Source organism: Antechinus flavipes, chromosome 5 (assembly GCF_016432865.1).
Source record: "Antechinus flavipes isolate AdamAnt ecotype Samford, QLD, Australia chromosome 5, AdamAnt_v2, whole genome shotgun sequence".
Classification (NCBI taxonomy): Eukaryota; Metazoa; Chordata; class Mammalia; order Dasyuromorphia; family Dasyuridae; genus Antechinus; species Antechinus flavipes.
The window spans coordinates 98077596-98092462 of record NC_067402.1 but is presented as its reverse complement, the minus strand read 5'-3'; the positions used below and the strand labels follow the sequence as shown (position 1 = coordinate 98092462).

Here is a 14867-nt window from a genome sequence, read left to right as displayed (position 1 = left end):
TTTTAAGTAAATTATTAAATACTCTCTAATCTCTGACTTGCCTCAGTTTCTCTAGCATTACAAAACCATACAAATGAATGATTTTCCTTAATAATATTTTTTGTTTTGTTTTAGTTTTTTAATAGTATTTTATTTTTCCCAAACACATACAGAGTATTCAGCATTCACCTTTGTAAAACCTTGTGTTCCAAAATTTTCTCTCTTCCCTCCCCAAGATAGCAAGCATTCTAATATAGGTTAAACATGTGCAATTTATCAAAAATTTTTTGCTGTGTAAGAAGAATCAGATCCAAAAGGGGGAGGAGGACATACAAAATAGGAAAAAAAAACAAGCAAGCGAACAAACAACAACAAAGGTGAAAATAATCTGCTTTGATCCACATTCAGTCTCCATAATTCTCTCTCTGGATGTAAATAGCTCTTTCCAACAAGAGTCTATTGAAACTGCCTTGAATCACCTCATTGTTGAAAAGAAGGAAATATTTTTTTTCTTTCTTTCCTGTGGCATAAAGTCATATCAAGGGACTTAGTATCATCAATCTTGGGTTCACATAGTCCAAAGAGGCCACATAATCTACCTCTACAATTTCCATATGGGAAAACTAAAGCTAAATGACTAACCCAACTACACAATGGCAGTAATATCTAGGTACAATCTGAGCCTTAGTTATCTATCCATTACCAGCATATGAACCACAATGCCTCTTCTGAAAGTTTAATATATTATGATATCTCTAAATGTCCTGAAGCAGCATGGCACAGTAAAGCAGTAAATGGGAATCTAGGTCCCTGGGTTCAACATACATCTCTACTATTAGTCATCTATGTATTTTTGAAGGCAAGTTTCTTAATTTTTCTTAATATCATTTGGGATTTTCTTGGCTAGATACTGTAGTTTGCCATTTCCTTCTCTTGCTCATTTTGCAGAAGAGGAAACTGAGAAACATCAGTAAATTCTTGACTTGAACTCATGAAGATGAATTTTCCTAACTCCAGGCCCAGAATTCTTTCAACTACCTAGGTGCTCTAATCATTCACATATTTTGAGACAAGTTTCTTAATCTCCCTAGACCTCATTTACCTCAATTATAAAATGGTGTTAATAATACTAGCTGTCTTGCCTCCTGAGCTTTTCAACATTAAATAAGAAAGTCTATTTTTAAAGTACTTTCCAAATTACCAAATGATATATAAATGTAAAGGATGGTCATTAATAAAATCAACAGCTAGTAGACAAGTTATCTAACTAATCACTCTGGAATTCAGGTTGTTGGGGTTTTTTCTTCTCCTAAGAATAATAAGAATTTTAAACAAAGATGATCTTTTAAGGATCCTTTCCTATAATTCTATGAGAATGCAATAAAAAAAACTATTAGATTTAGATTAAAAAGCCTGGATTTGAATTATAGCTCTCCTACTTAATATTAACCTAACCTTGGGAAAAAAATTTAAATCACTGGGACTCAGTTACTTTATCTGTAAAATCAGGGGGTTTGGCTAAGGGAACTTTAAAGTACCTTCCAAGCTATAAAGCTATGATTTTCCCAATTCTATGACCTTTTGACCTATAAAAATGCAAACATTATGAATTGAATTACAGTGTCCATCATTTGCCCATAAGCATTTTAGGTAGCACCTCAAAATAAGAGCTTATTGTTCCATATCCAATGATAATAGCTATTTAAAATAGGAGGCTACAAGGTAGGAACTGTTTGTACCTACTTATGCATTATGTTCTTTCTGTAGGAGTAGAAATAACAAAGACTGGCATTTAGTAAATGTTAAATCATCATGGTAAAGAAATGTGGGGGTGGAAAATATACTAAAGCATGAGAACAGCCCTATGGCATGCAACTGGTAACCTATGATTTCAGTTTCTTCTCATCTGTCATCTCATGAAATACTCATTCTATTCTAGTTTAGCATTGAAAATTCATGGCATTTCTTGAGCTGTTTAATAACTCCTTACACCCTCCTCCCCCAAAAGAAACTGTGATGACTTTCAGAGATAATAAGGTAACATCTACTAAATATGTGCCTCAGAGAAAGGATAAATAAAGAGAGTCTTGGTGTATTTACCCAGTTTGGAAGATTTCAATCTGATAAATTGTTAGGATTGTAGTCTAAGAGAACTGAAAAGATTCAGCACACATGCTAGGCCTATGTAGGCTAGAGAAATATTATGCACATTTATCCTGAAGAAGCATATAAGCCCCTTCTTGAATTCATTTAGTAGTTGGTCTACTGGTCTGTTCTCTTGAATTCAATATTTAATTCCATTGTATTTAAAAAAGAGATGATCTTCTTACAAGGCAAAAGTCATTGAATCAAAAAGCCAAACCTTTCTTTAGAAATCCATAGTCTTATTTCAAAGAACTAGAGACATCTGCCAATCTCTCTCTCATGTTACTGCAAGACTAATTTTCCTAAAAGTTCTTTTATTAAATTTCTGAAGAAAATAATTTGATTCCTCACAGTCTATGGCATTGAGGTCAAATTCCCCATTTTACTTTCTTGCCACCAAAGTCCTTGGCACTATCAAATGATTCAACATTAGAAACTGATATGATTTTTGCAATGTCTCTAATGCCCTAAGGACTATGAGACTTTTCTATGTGACTTATAGCTGAAACCTTCTCTATATATGTTATATTCGGTACTCGGATGTGAGCTCAAGAGAATGGATTCTTTATCTATTTATAACTGCAGCGATTAGTTCAGTGCTTTACATGCAGTAAGTGATTAATTATTTTTTCAGTCTTTATTCAAGACTCTCCACAATTTGTCATCACACCAACATGGGTTTATGCCTGCTGTACTACCCTTAGTACTTCCAAAATGTAACATTACTTCAGGTCTGGCTTAATGTATCCCATGTGTATAAATACTATTTATGTTACTCTTATCACACATCCAATGTAATTCAGCTCACATTCTTCTTTCTCAAAGAAGTTTTCTCGGATTATTCATTCCACAATGATCAAATATTTCTCTGAACTTGGTATCATGCATTTTAGTTTAAAAAAAAATTCTTATTCTTTTGCATTTCCCCACATAGATTATAAATTTCCCATGTCCAGAACACAGGCAATGTCTCATTCAGGTCTTACGTTTCCCTACTCATTTCCCCTCAGCAGATTGTACAGAGACTAGGTATCAAATACCAAGATAAGGTCAAAATAGGTACATGATTTGGATATAAAGGGTGATACTATAAGCAAATCAGAAGACTAAGGAAGAGTTTTCCTGTCAGATCTTTGGAGAAGGGAGTTGCTAGAAAACTGAGAAGCAGTTTTTACAGCTACTGTTTCTAATAAAGGCTTTAATTTTAAAATATAAGATTAACTGAGTCCAATTTATAGGAATACAAGCCATTCCCCAATTGAAAGTGATCAAAGGAGGTCAAGACAATTTCCAGATGAAGAAATTAAAGCCTTTATAGCAATTTTAGAAAAAAAAAATTCTCTAAATCATTAGTGATTAGAGAAATGCAAATTTAAAAAAAAATTTTTTTAATTAAGGTACCACTATCTCATACCTATCAGACTGGCTAAAATGACAGAAAGGATAATAATAAATGTTGGAGGCAATGTGGGAAAACTGGGACACTAACATATTGTTGGTGGAGTTGTGGACTGGTCCAACCATTCTGGAGACCAATTTGGAACTATGCCCAAAGCCCTATCAATTGTGCATACCCTTTGATCTAGCAGTGTCTCTACTGGGTCTGTATCCCAAAGAGATCATAACAGTGGGTGTAAAGGAATCTCATGTGCAAAAATGTAGCTGCTCTTTTTGTGGCAGCAAAGAATTGGAAAATGACTGGATTCCTATCAACTGGGGAATGGCTGAATAAGTTACCTATTCATGAAAGTAATAGAATCCTATTGTTATATAAGAAATGATAAACAGGCTGATTTCAGAAAAGTCTACAGAGACTTACATGAACTGATGCTGAGTGAACCAAGAAGAACCAGAAAAACATTAAACACAGCAACAGAAAAACTGTATGGTTATTAACTATGACAGACTTAGTTCTTCTCAGCAATTTAATGATCCAAAGCAATTCCAATAACCTTTGGATGGAAAACGCCATCCATATCTAGAGAGAGAAATATGGACATTGAATGTAGATCTAAGCATACTATTTTCATCTTTTTCTTTTCTTTTCTTTTCTCTTCTGTTTTTTTTCCTTTTATTCTGATTTTTCTTTCCCAACTTGATTCATATAAAAATATGTTAAAAGTGAATGTATAGCCTGTATCAAATTGTTTGCTAATATGAGGAGGGAGATGGTAAGAGAAGGGAGAAAAAAAAATTGGGACTCAAAATCTTATAGAAATGAAAGGTGAAAACCATTTTTTCATGTAATAGGAAAATAATGTACTATTAAAATTTTAAAAATAAAAATATTTTCAAAAGTGTGAACTCAGACACAACTGTCTACTTAATACCTTTTCTGAAAGGTATTAAGTTGCTAATACCTCCTCCTCCAAATTAGCTTGTATTTATTTTGTATATATTTATGTATATACATGTTGTCTCCTTCAGAGAAATATAAATTATTTCATTGTAGGAATTTTTGTTTTGATTTGGTTTGGTTTTTGCTTTGTATCATTGGTTCTTAGTACAGGACATAAAACACAGTAGGCTTTTAATAAATGATTGCCAGTTGGATGGGAGGGAATTACTTATCAATTTATAAAAGCACATGTCCTAATACATTTATTTTGACTAATAAAAAAGTAGAATACAACATAACCCTTCTTTCAAGTCTTTATATAAGATATGTTCCTCGATGGGAGAGATAAGGATGAATCAATACTGCATGAGTATATGAGGAATGGAATTATTGAGTTTTTAAAATAATAATAGCTTTTTATTTTTCAAAACACAAGCAAACATGGTTTTTCAACCTTCCACCCTTGCAAAATCTTGTTCCAAATTTTTCTCCCTCCCCTCCCTACTTCCCACCTTCCCTGAATAGCAAATTTGATACATATATATGTTAAACATGTGCAATTCTTCTAAACATAGTTCCACATTTATTATGCTGTGCAAGAAAAATCAGATCAACAGGGAAAAAATTGTTAAAACAAGCAAACAAACAACAACAAAAAGGTGAAAATACTATCCATATTCTGTTTCTATAGTTCTCTCTCTGGGTGAGGATGGTTTTCTCCATTATAAGTCTATTGGAATTGCCTTGAATTATCCCATTGTTGAAAAGAACCAAGTCCATCGCAGTTGTGCATTAACATAATTTTTTGGTGCTGTGTACAATGTTCTCTTGGTTTTAGTCACTCATTTCACATAAGAATTTCCAGGCTTTTCTGAAATCAACCTGATTGTGGTTTTATATAGAACAATAATGGCATGGAATTATTGTGAAAACACAAGAAAGGATACATTCTGCACTCCTACTTCAAGAGAAAACATGTAGTTATGAACTGTCTTCAGGAAGAGATCTATGGAGAAAGAGATTGGAAGGCAGACATAGGGAAAATCAGCTTCTCAATATGTCCTTAATTTCCAGCTTGCCTCCTTAGAGACTTAGAAGAATTTCCCCTCAGCTGCAATAATAGCCTCTACGAAGTAAGTTGAGATCCCTCATAACTAATGGAAGAACTCATCAACTCTATATTTTCTGTCAGTAACTACAAGAGGTACTGGGAATACAGACATTTAAAAAAAGGAGCTAAAAAGTATAATGGGAAAGACATAAGATGTATGCCAATGACACAAGATAACCTATATTAAAAGGAGAAAAAAGGAATATAGAAAAAATATCATTTTTTTTAAATTTGTTAAGATCAGGGAAGGCTTCAAAAAGATGACAATATGGATCTTGAAGGATTATATATTAAATTTCTTTCTAGTACAAGGTTATCTAAAGAGGAAGAAATCAAGGAATAGAAGGTTAAATATTAATTCATTAAGTGATACAGTTAGTAAGTGGCAAAATATATATATATATGAAGTCTTGATTCTCTGATATCTAAGGTCTTGTTCAATTGTACTTTGCCAAAAAATCCTGCCTTGTCATTTTCTTTACTTCTCATAAGCCAGAACTTTATTTTAAGAATTCATTTCCGGAACATCTTAGAGATAAACTTTATTAGCTTTTTAAACTTAATCTTTAATTTTTTAAATGGACAAGATAAATGATATTTTTCCTCCCAATGAGGAAATGAATTAAGTTAATTCTAGTTTGTATATCATTTCTCCTCTTTTTCCTCCTCTTCTTCTTTTTGTCATCATCATCATTATTAATTAATGTAGTTAAGAAGAGCAACTTATCTCAAAATAAAATATTCAGTCTAAACATTTTTTAAGTTCTCCAAACACTTGGGCTTTTTAGTTTCTTCTCATTTCTGTTTGTTTTTTAGAGGTTGCTTTACTAAGTTCTCTCTAGTAGAGGAGGGGGAAAAAAGAAATGGTGGGAGCAAGAGAGAGAATCTGTTTGAAAGGGGAATGGTTTACTCTCTCATTTGTGAAAGGGCATTTAGTCAGCTTAGGTCAAAGATAATGGCCTGTGGGAACTAGGTGTAATGGTGCATGGGGTTGTAATTATCATCATAATCACTGTTATTATTAGGAATAATAAAACCTACAAAATACCCATGGTGTGCAGAATATCACACATTATCTGTGTCTAAAACACAGCTTTTGCCCTCCATAAACAATCACCATTAGAAATCAAATCAGATAAACAAATTATACATGTTTTTATGAAACACTGTGCTATGTTGTTTAGATCAGTACTTTTGAGAACATTTTTGTGTGTATGTTTTTGAAAGTGTTTTAGGAAAGAACAAAAGTGATAGGGTTAGCCTGGACATTTAAAAAAAAAACAAAAACAAAAACCCAAATGGCAATCTTTTTCTTTTGTTTCACTAGATCCATAGTCTAACCACTGTTCTGCTCTGCTCCTACCTTTGCATAAATCACCAAGAGGGGACAGATGAGTCAAGTTTTAAAAAGATTTTCAACTTTCTCCCAAGTTGCAGCCTCCCCCACCCCCAGCTTCTGCTGTTTTCTCTCATCATGAATATATGATTAATAACTGTGTGTTTATAAAACTCTGCCTTGTAAGCAAAGCTGAGGGCTTTCCATCCAAAGGAGGCTGAGGTATGGAGTTAATGAGAAGTGAGACTGTGGGGAATGAGTAGGAACATGCCAATGTTAATGTAATTGAGCATGAATATCAAACACTGACAGGGGAACACTCTTCCTCTGCTGATGGAAAGCCAGATCAGCTGGTTAGCAGATGGAATATATGTAGAACAGGCTTCACAGCTATCCCCAGAACTGCCACATCACAGCAATCTAGACTTCACAACAACAGATCTTCTGGTTTCCCAAATGCAATCTTTTCCCTTCTCTTCTACTTAAAAACAAGAAAATATCCTTTCCTTTTCTTCCTACTTCTTTCAACCTTAATCGTATTTCTCCTTTTCACAACTCTAAGGAAAGAATAAGACTTTATATGTTTCCATGAGACATATTTCTTTTGAACAGAGCAAGATCACTACAACCAGTTCTGTGCACAGTGAAAAGAAATGCATTTTCAGAAAAACATAGGCAAGGTGAAGCTGAAATGATTACTACGTGAGTTCTGCTCTGGCCTTGGACACCAGGGAAACACTGAATGTTAAATATATAAATACTTTTTTATGCCATTACTTGCATTCCTTATTGCACCATGGATAGGATAACAATAAGGTCAGGGATCACTGGGAATTCTGCAAAGCATCATGGATGAAATGTTCTCTTCAGGGAATTGTAACTAATGATGGTTTTCCAGTCCCAGGAAACAGATGCCCAGGGGTCTCAGGTTCATATGAATATTAATGTATAAACTTTCTAATAAAAGATCACAATTCCTAAGGAAAATGACAATTTTAGCTCTAAACCATGAAGATAATGAAGTGGGGTTTAGGCAGCAGCAGCCCATGAGAAGGAAACAGAAAAAACAGAGTAAGAATTTATGGTAGGTACAGAAAAAAATGTGAGATGTGGGATTCTGAGGATCTGAGTTCAAAACCTATCTCTGAAACTTATAATCTAGGCAAGTCCGGTCAGTCAATCAAACTTATTTAGCATGATACCAAATTTAGTTTGGGTCATAAAGTTAACATGCCATTTTTCCTGAATTCTTATCAAAGAATCAAAAGGTCTGAGATGATCAGGATGAAACTTGAAAAATCTGAGTCCAATTACCATAGACTCACCATGGCAAGATCCTAAGAAGGATGCCATGTTACCTAGATAAGTATGAGGTGCCAGAAATAGTAATGAGGGTGAGGAATGAGGTTAAGAGGACTACTCTAAGCAGAGTACATTTATTAAGTGCTTATTTTATTAAATGTCTATTATTTACCAAATACAGAAACAAACAATGGAAAAACACAGGTAAATGCTCCCATTGTAATAGGAGAGACAATGTGTAAATAATTAAAAATATAGAGAGATAGCAGAGAGATGGAGGATGAGGAAAGAAAAATGGGGGTGGGGGAAGAAACACACACAGAGAGACACAGAGAGAGACACACAAAGAGAGGGAAGAGAGAGGGGGAGAGAGCGAGAGGGAGGGTGTGTGTGTGTGTGTGTGTGTGTGTGTGTGTGTGTGTGTAGATAGAAGGAAATTTCATAGCAAAAAATATTAGAAGCTGGGAAAGAAGATGGAACTTCAGGAGAGTCTTGAAGGCATCTTGAAGGAAGCTAAAAGATAGGGCTGGAGAGGAAAATATGTAAGTCATGGAAGATAACCAATCCACAGCCACAGAGCCTGGAGTTGGAATGTTTGTCTGAGGAAAGGCACATGGATCAATAGCGTGTAGGCCAAAGAAAAATATAAAATGACCCAAAAGATATGGAAGAGGATAGATTGAGGAGTTTTAGTGCTAAAGAGGGGCCTTTTAACTTGATCCTGGAGTTAATAAGAAGGCATTGGAGGTCACTGGGTAGTAGTGTAGCCTGCTCATAGCAAATAGGGCCCACTCCATTATGTTCTGTGATCTTAGTTTCGTGTTATACAAAAACAAAAACATTTACCAATGGGCCTGTTTTCAGGAGGAGCTTGGAATCACTCAAGGATTTTTGTCCTTCCTTAAAGACAATCCAATTCACCCTCTTTAATGCTTGTTTGTCCATTTTTACTGTCACAGTATATACATATATGGGCTTGTACAATATATGTACGTATAGTGAATATATAGCTATATTTCTTATATCTATACACAGATTGATATATGGATTAGATTTATAACTTGTCCATCTAATTGCACATTATAAACTTATGTCAGTTTTAGGCAAGATAGAAATGGCACAAAAGGGAACAAAGATGATAAAGGAATATAATTATTCATTCTAGTGTGAAAAGAGATTTGTGATGAACAATGATACAATTATGAAAACACTGAGGATAAAATTCATAAGAAATCTGAAACAGGCAAAGAGACTAAAGTAAGATGTCCAGAAAGGCAAATTGAGAGAATACAACAGCTACCAATCTAAAGGCATAATTTCTCATCAGGGCAAAGTCTGTATAAAACTTATGGATACATGAACCAAAGGTAGCTTCAGGGAAAGAATTATGAAGAAAAGTTTTCACAAGCATCTTTTCCAGTGGACATTTTTACCATCTTGTGATTTACTGAAAGTTGTGGAGGATACAAGATCCTATTCATTTGGTTTCCACCCTATAGCTGCTGCTGATTCATGTTAATTTTTGACTTGCTCCATTCTCCAAAATATAGTTCTTTTGATTGAAATATGAGCTCTCTAAGGCAAGAGCTATTTCACTTTCATTTTTGAAATCTCGGCACTAAGACTCTTGCTTGGCAAGTGCTTAATAAATAAATTTTCACTTCTTCACTCATTACTGTTTCCTGATAATGAACAAAAGTATTTGATCCAATAGAGCAGTGTCTTTGTTAAAATAAGTATCTACTAAATACCTATAATTTATAAAATGCTGCATAATTCACCAAGGATCAGATATAAAAGAATTTTTAGGGGAGGGTAGTGGACACAACATAGGCATATATGTATATATACATGCATATATAGGATAAGGGGAGGTAAGTGGCACAGGGGATAGAATGCTAGGCCTAAAGTCTGAAGGACTCATCTTCCTGAGTTCAAATCCAGTCTCAGATGATGTGTGATTCTGAGCAAGTCACTTAATTCTGCTTGCCTCTACTGATTCATCTGTAAAATGAGCTAGAAAGTGAAATGAAAACTATTCCGGTATCTTCACAAAAAAACCCCAGATGGGGCCAGATACGATGAACAATGACTGAAGCACAGTAACAATATAAAATAAATACAGAGGGAAAGGGCACTAATAGTTAGGGTAATCAGACAACTGTGTGTAGAAGATAGTCTTTTCTGTCAAGACACAGCTCAAGCATGGACTTTAAGAGGGGGAGGTAAAGAGATACAGGGTTGGCAAGCCAGGAGGCTAGTAAGGTAGCTAGTATACAGATTATGCAGGGAATTAAAGTTCATATTAAAAATAAGAATTTATGTTTTATCCTACAAGCAATAGATCATATAATTGGAGTTTCATGAATGGGACATGATCATATCAGTATTTATTAAACATAATCATGGCAGCTATGTGAAAGACTGATTAGAGTGGGGGGAAATCTGAAATAGAAAAACCAATTAGGAGGCTACTGCAATAATCTATGCTTGACATGATGAGGGCCTGAACTAAACCAATAGATGTGTGAATAAAACAAAGAGATCAGATATCAGAGACATGGTAGTGACAGAAATAGTAAGATTTGCCAATTGCATGGATATTTGGACTGAAGCAATAGAAAGAAAGCAGGACAACAAGGTAACAAACTGGAGCAATTGGAAGAACAATAAAATCCTCAACAAAAAGAGAAAAGTTTCAAAGAAGAGTGTGTTGGGGAAGAAAGCAATCAATTTTATTTTTCCCTTCCAACAAGATATTCCCCACCAAGACATCAAAATCATTTCAAGTTCCTTTCAAAGTATTTGTAATAGAAACAACCCTGTAATCTCTCATCAAAAAAATGAGGCAAGGCATAAAACAGAGAAAATCAAACAAACTATCTGTCAAACCAATCAGCCCACAGGCTTTATAAATTAAATAATGAAGAAATAAACACACAAATAAATAATGAAGAAATAAATGGATGAACAGAGACACAGGAAGAAAATTAAAAATTATATTAAGGAGTTTTTTTTTATTTTTTCCAAAGTCAAATATACTATTTCCCAACTAATTCTCAATTAAAAGAAAACATTCCCACCTTTAATTGCCCAAAAAAGGAACAGAAGAAAAAAAGTATTTCATACACAGATAGCTCTTTAAAATAAGAAAAATTTCCAATTTACCTTGACTTTGTAGTATTCTTTGACTTCAGGCCTAATAGAATCAAAATCTCCACTGATGTACTCTGGCAAGAAGCTGAAAGAAAGATGGCTCTTGTAAATAAACCAATTATGGTTTGTTCTTTGCTTAACTTTTAAGTTGAGATTGTAGGGAACCCCTGTGCTTTGGGGATGAGGAGGGAGTATAATTCACCAGAAACTATTTTTCTCACTGATATAAGACCTTATAATTTGCACTGAGTTTGGATCTAATATAAATGACAGTACTTTGTATTCTAAAGCTGTCTCCATGAAAATGAAAATGATTCGAATGTTTCACAAATTCATTCAAATAGCTAGTCAGTATTGCATAGGTTGTATAAGAGTTATGATTTCATTTTAAAAACATTTTTATCACAATAAGGTTTGTAGCGTCCTTTAGTAACATCTCCATTTTCTGAAACCACAAACACCACCAAGGTAAGTCCACCTTGATGAAATAAACTGAGGTTGGAATGTCCTATTCAAAGACCATTCCAATTCTCATAAAGATGATCATTTTGATTATTTTGAATTTCAACAACCTATGTTGAATTTCACTTATTTCCATCCTAGTGATATGTGTGTGGTGTGACTGAATACTCTGAACAAAAATAAGCAATCTTCAGTTTTCTTATTTTCTCTTTTAATCTTATTTTTATATAAGTGCTGGTAAAAAAAAAAGGCATATTCAAACCTCTAAATATCAAATGTTCTTATATTTTAATGTCTCTTGTGCAAATTTTGGATCATAGTTTGTGTTAATTCTTCTGATTTATTCTGAGATCAATCTAATTCTTTAGAGTTCCGCTGGAATACTCCACTTTGTAGATTAATTAATTATTTCAGTAAAAAAAAAAGACAAAGACCACCACTTATGTTGGATATCTCTGAAAGTTTGTAAAGGTCAAGTCCAGCAATAAATCCTTTCCTGAGATAATCCATCTTGATTATTTTCTCAGCATTGATATATCTTTACTAGAGGTAAGAAGAATTCAGTCTTTTTGAACAGGTTGCAATCAATTGTTTCCATAGGATGTAAAGATAGGCAGTATTTTTTTTTAAATTAATGTGTGTGTATAGAAATAATTTACAAATTTATCAAATATTTTATCTCTGATGGCACATTATGTTTCAAAATTGAAACCCAGACTTAATATGTGAATTGGGGGAGGATTATATTTCAAGAAATTAAAAAACATGCTCTCTTTTCTTCAGTTTTGCTACAGAATACCTCAAGTAGTCATTCCACCACCTTTTCTAGTAGTGGAAATTAGGAGTCAGTACTAGCTGATTGTTTGGATGATATACTGAACTATGTAAATTTGACATTTAATTTCGTTTCCCTTTATTCATAATTGCAAATGTAAACTGTTGAAAGAGCATAGGAGCTGGCCTAAGATTTGCATTCACATCAATATCTGCTAGACACAGAGCTATGATTAAGTCATTTAAATTCTCAATGCCTTAGTTTCCTCATCTGCAAAAGAATAATAATAATTGCACTAAAAGATTTTGTCCAACTAGAAAAATGAAAGGGCTTCATAAACCACGAAAACAATATATAGATGTGAATTTTTAACATTTCAATGGATTTGTGATTTCATCGATGTAGAATGCTGACTCCCCACTAATACAGAATATAACTCAACTATCCCCTATTCAACTCAACTCTCATCTTCTTCTCCTATATAATTTTTGTCCCTAACTCTTCATAAATCTTCTATAGCAATTCTATTCAATGTCCTGGAAGTTTTGTATTATATCTGGGATTCTTAACCCCCTCTTTTGTCTATATACTAGAAAACTTTGCAAGTATGAGGAATTATATGGACTCCTCAAAATTTTATTTTAAACAAGTTTTCATTGATGTCTTCTGTTTTTTTACATCATAATAGTTTTTCGCCAGGAAATATCTTTCTTCCTCCCAGAGAACCATTTCATATAACAAATAACATCTTTTTATTTTTATTTTTTAATTAAAATTTTTTATTATCAAAACATATGCACGGATAATTTTTCAACATTGACCCTTGCATAGCCTTGTGTTCTGAATTTTCCTCTCCTTCCTCCTAAACCATTTCCCAGATGTCAAACAATTCAATATATGTTATACATGTTAAAATATGTTAACTTCAATATAGATATAAACATATTTATACAATTATCTTGCTGCACAAGAAAAATTAGCTCAAAAAGGAAAGAAAATGAATAAGAAAATAAAATGCAAGCAAACAACAACAAAAAGCATGAGAATGTTATGTTATGGTCCACACTCAGTTTCCACAGTCCTCTCTTTGGGTGTAGATGGCTCTGTTCATCACAAGATCATTGAAACTGGCCTCAATCAGCTTTGTTGGAAAGAGTCACAATCATCAGAATGAATCATTGTATAATGCTGTTGTTGCCATATACAATGATCACCTGATTCTGCTCATTTCACTTACCATCAGTTCATGTAAGTCTCTCCAAGTGTCTCTAAAATCATCCTGCTAATAGTTTCTTATAGAACAATGATAAAAAAAAAAAAATACAACAATGATATTCCATAACATTCAGATACCATAACTTACTTAGCCATTCTCCAGTTGATGGGAATTCACTCAATTTCCAGTTTCTGGCCACTACAAAAAGGGCTACCACAAACATTTTTGCACATGTGGATCCCTTTCCCTCCTTTAAGATTTCTTTTAGGTATAGGCCCAGTAGAAGCACTACTGGATCAAAAACTATGCACAGTTTGATAATTTTTTGAGCATAGAAATAACATCTTTTTTAAAAGGTAAAATTTTTTAAAATGGGAATAAAAAGAGGAAAAAATCAGTACATGGATCAATACGTTGAAAAAACCCATGGAAAATATAGGACATCTCTGGAGTTTTCACCTCCAGAAAGGAGGTAAAATAAAATAAAGATGATTCCAAAGAAAAGATAAATTTTGTACAAGTGCAGTTAACAAAAACTTATTCTTTTGTTTGTTTTAAAAATACATTCATAGACTTTAGGGTAAGACCCTGTGTTCTATGACTTTTAATATGTTGTACATATTTCTGTACTATTTGGTGTGTCCATCTATTTATCTTCACTCTTCAGATGATGAGAGTAGTGTCTTTCCCAATGGTACAATTCATTTGCGTTATCCCAAAAATTCAATTCAAGACACTACTTTAAAAAGTTTCAAATCCATTTCCTCATAATGTTCAATATTTTCAAAACCATCTCTCAAATTGTCAATTACAGTCCATTTTCAACTTCCACAGGGGTTAACATTACTAGAAAATGGCATTCAAGTCAAAAAATGTAAATGTTGCTAATAATGAACATACAGGAAATAGGACATTACGTTCTTATAACTAGAAAAAGACCTACAATCTTTAGAGATTACTAAAAACATATTTGTCTGCATATAATTCTTTATTGCTAAACATTAATTCTGATAATGTGCACTTTTCCTACACAGTAACTATGATACC

At 33.4% G+C, this 14867-nt stretch overlaps 1 protein-coding gene across 1 annotated transcript in view; it reads right to left on the bottom strand.

Annotated features, from left to right (window-relative positions):
* The window catches only part of TPK1 (thiamin pyrophosphokinase 1), a 508741-nt gene that overhangs the window by 252680 nt on the left and 241194 nt on the right, over positions 1-14867 (bottom strand). Inside the window, exon 5 of the mRNA XM_051961747.1 lies at positions 11380-11452. Coding sequence (XP_051817707.1) covers positions 11380-11452 — 73 coding nt within the window. The remainder of the gene's footprint in view (positions 1-11379; positions 11453-14867) is intronic.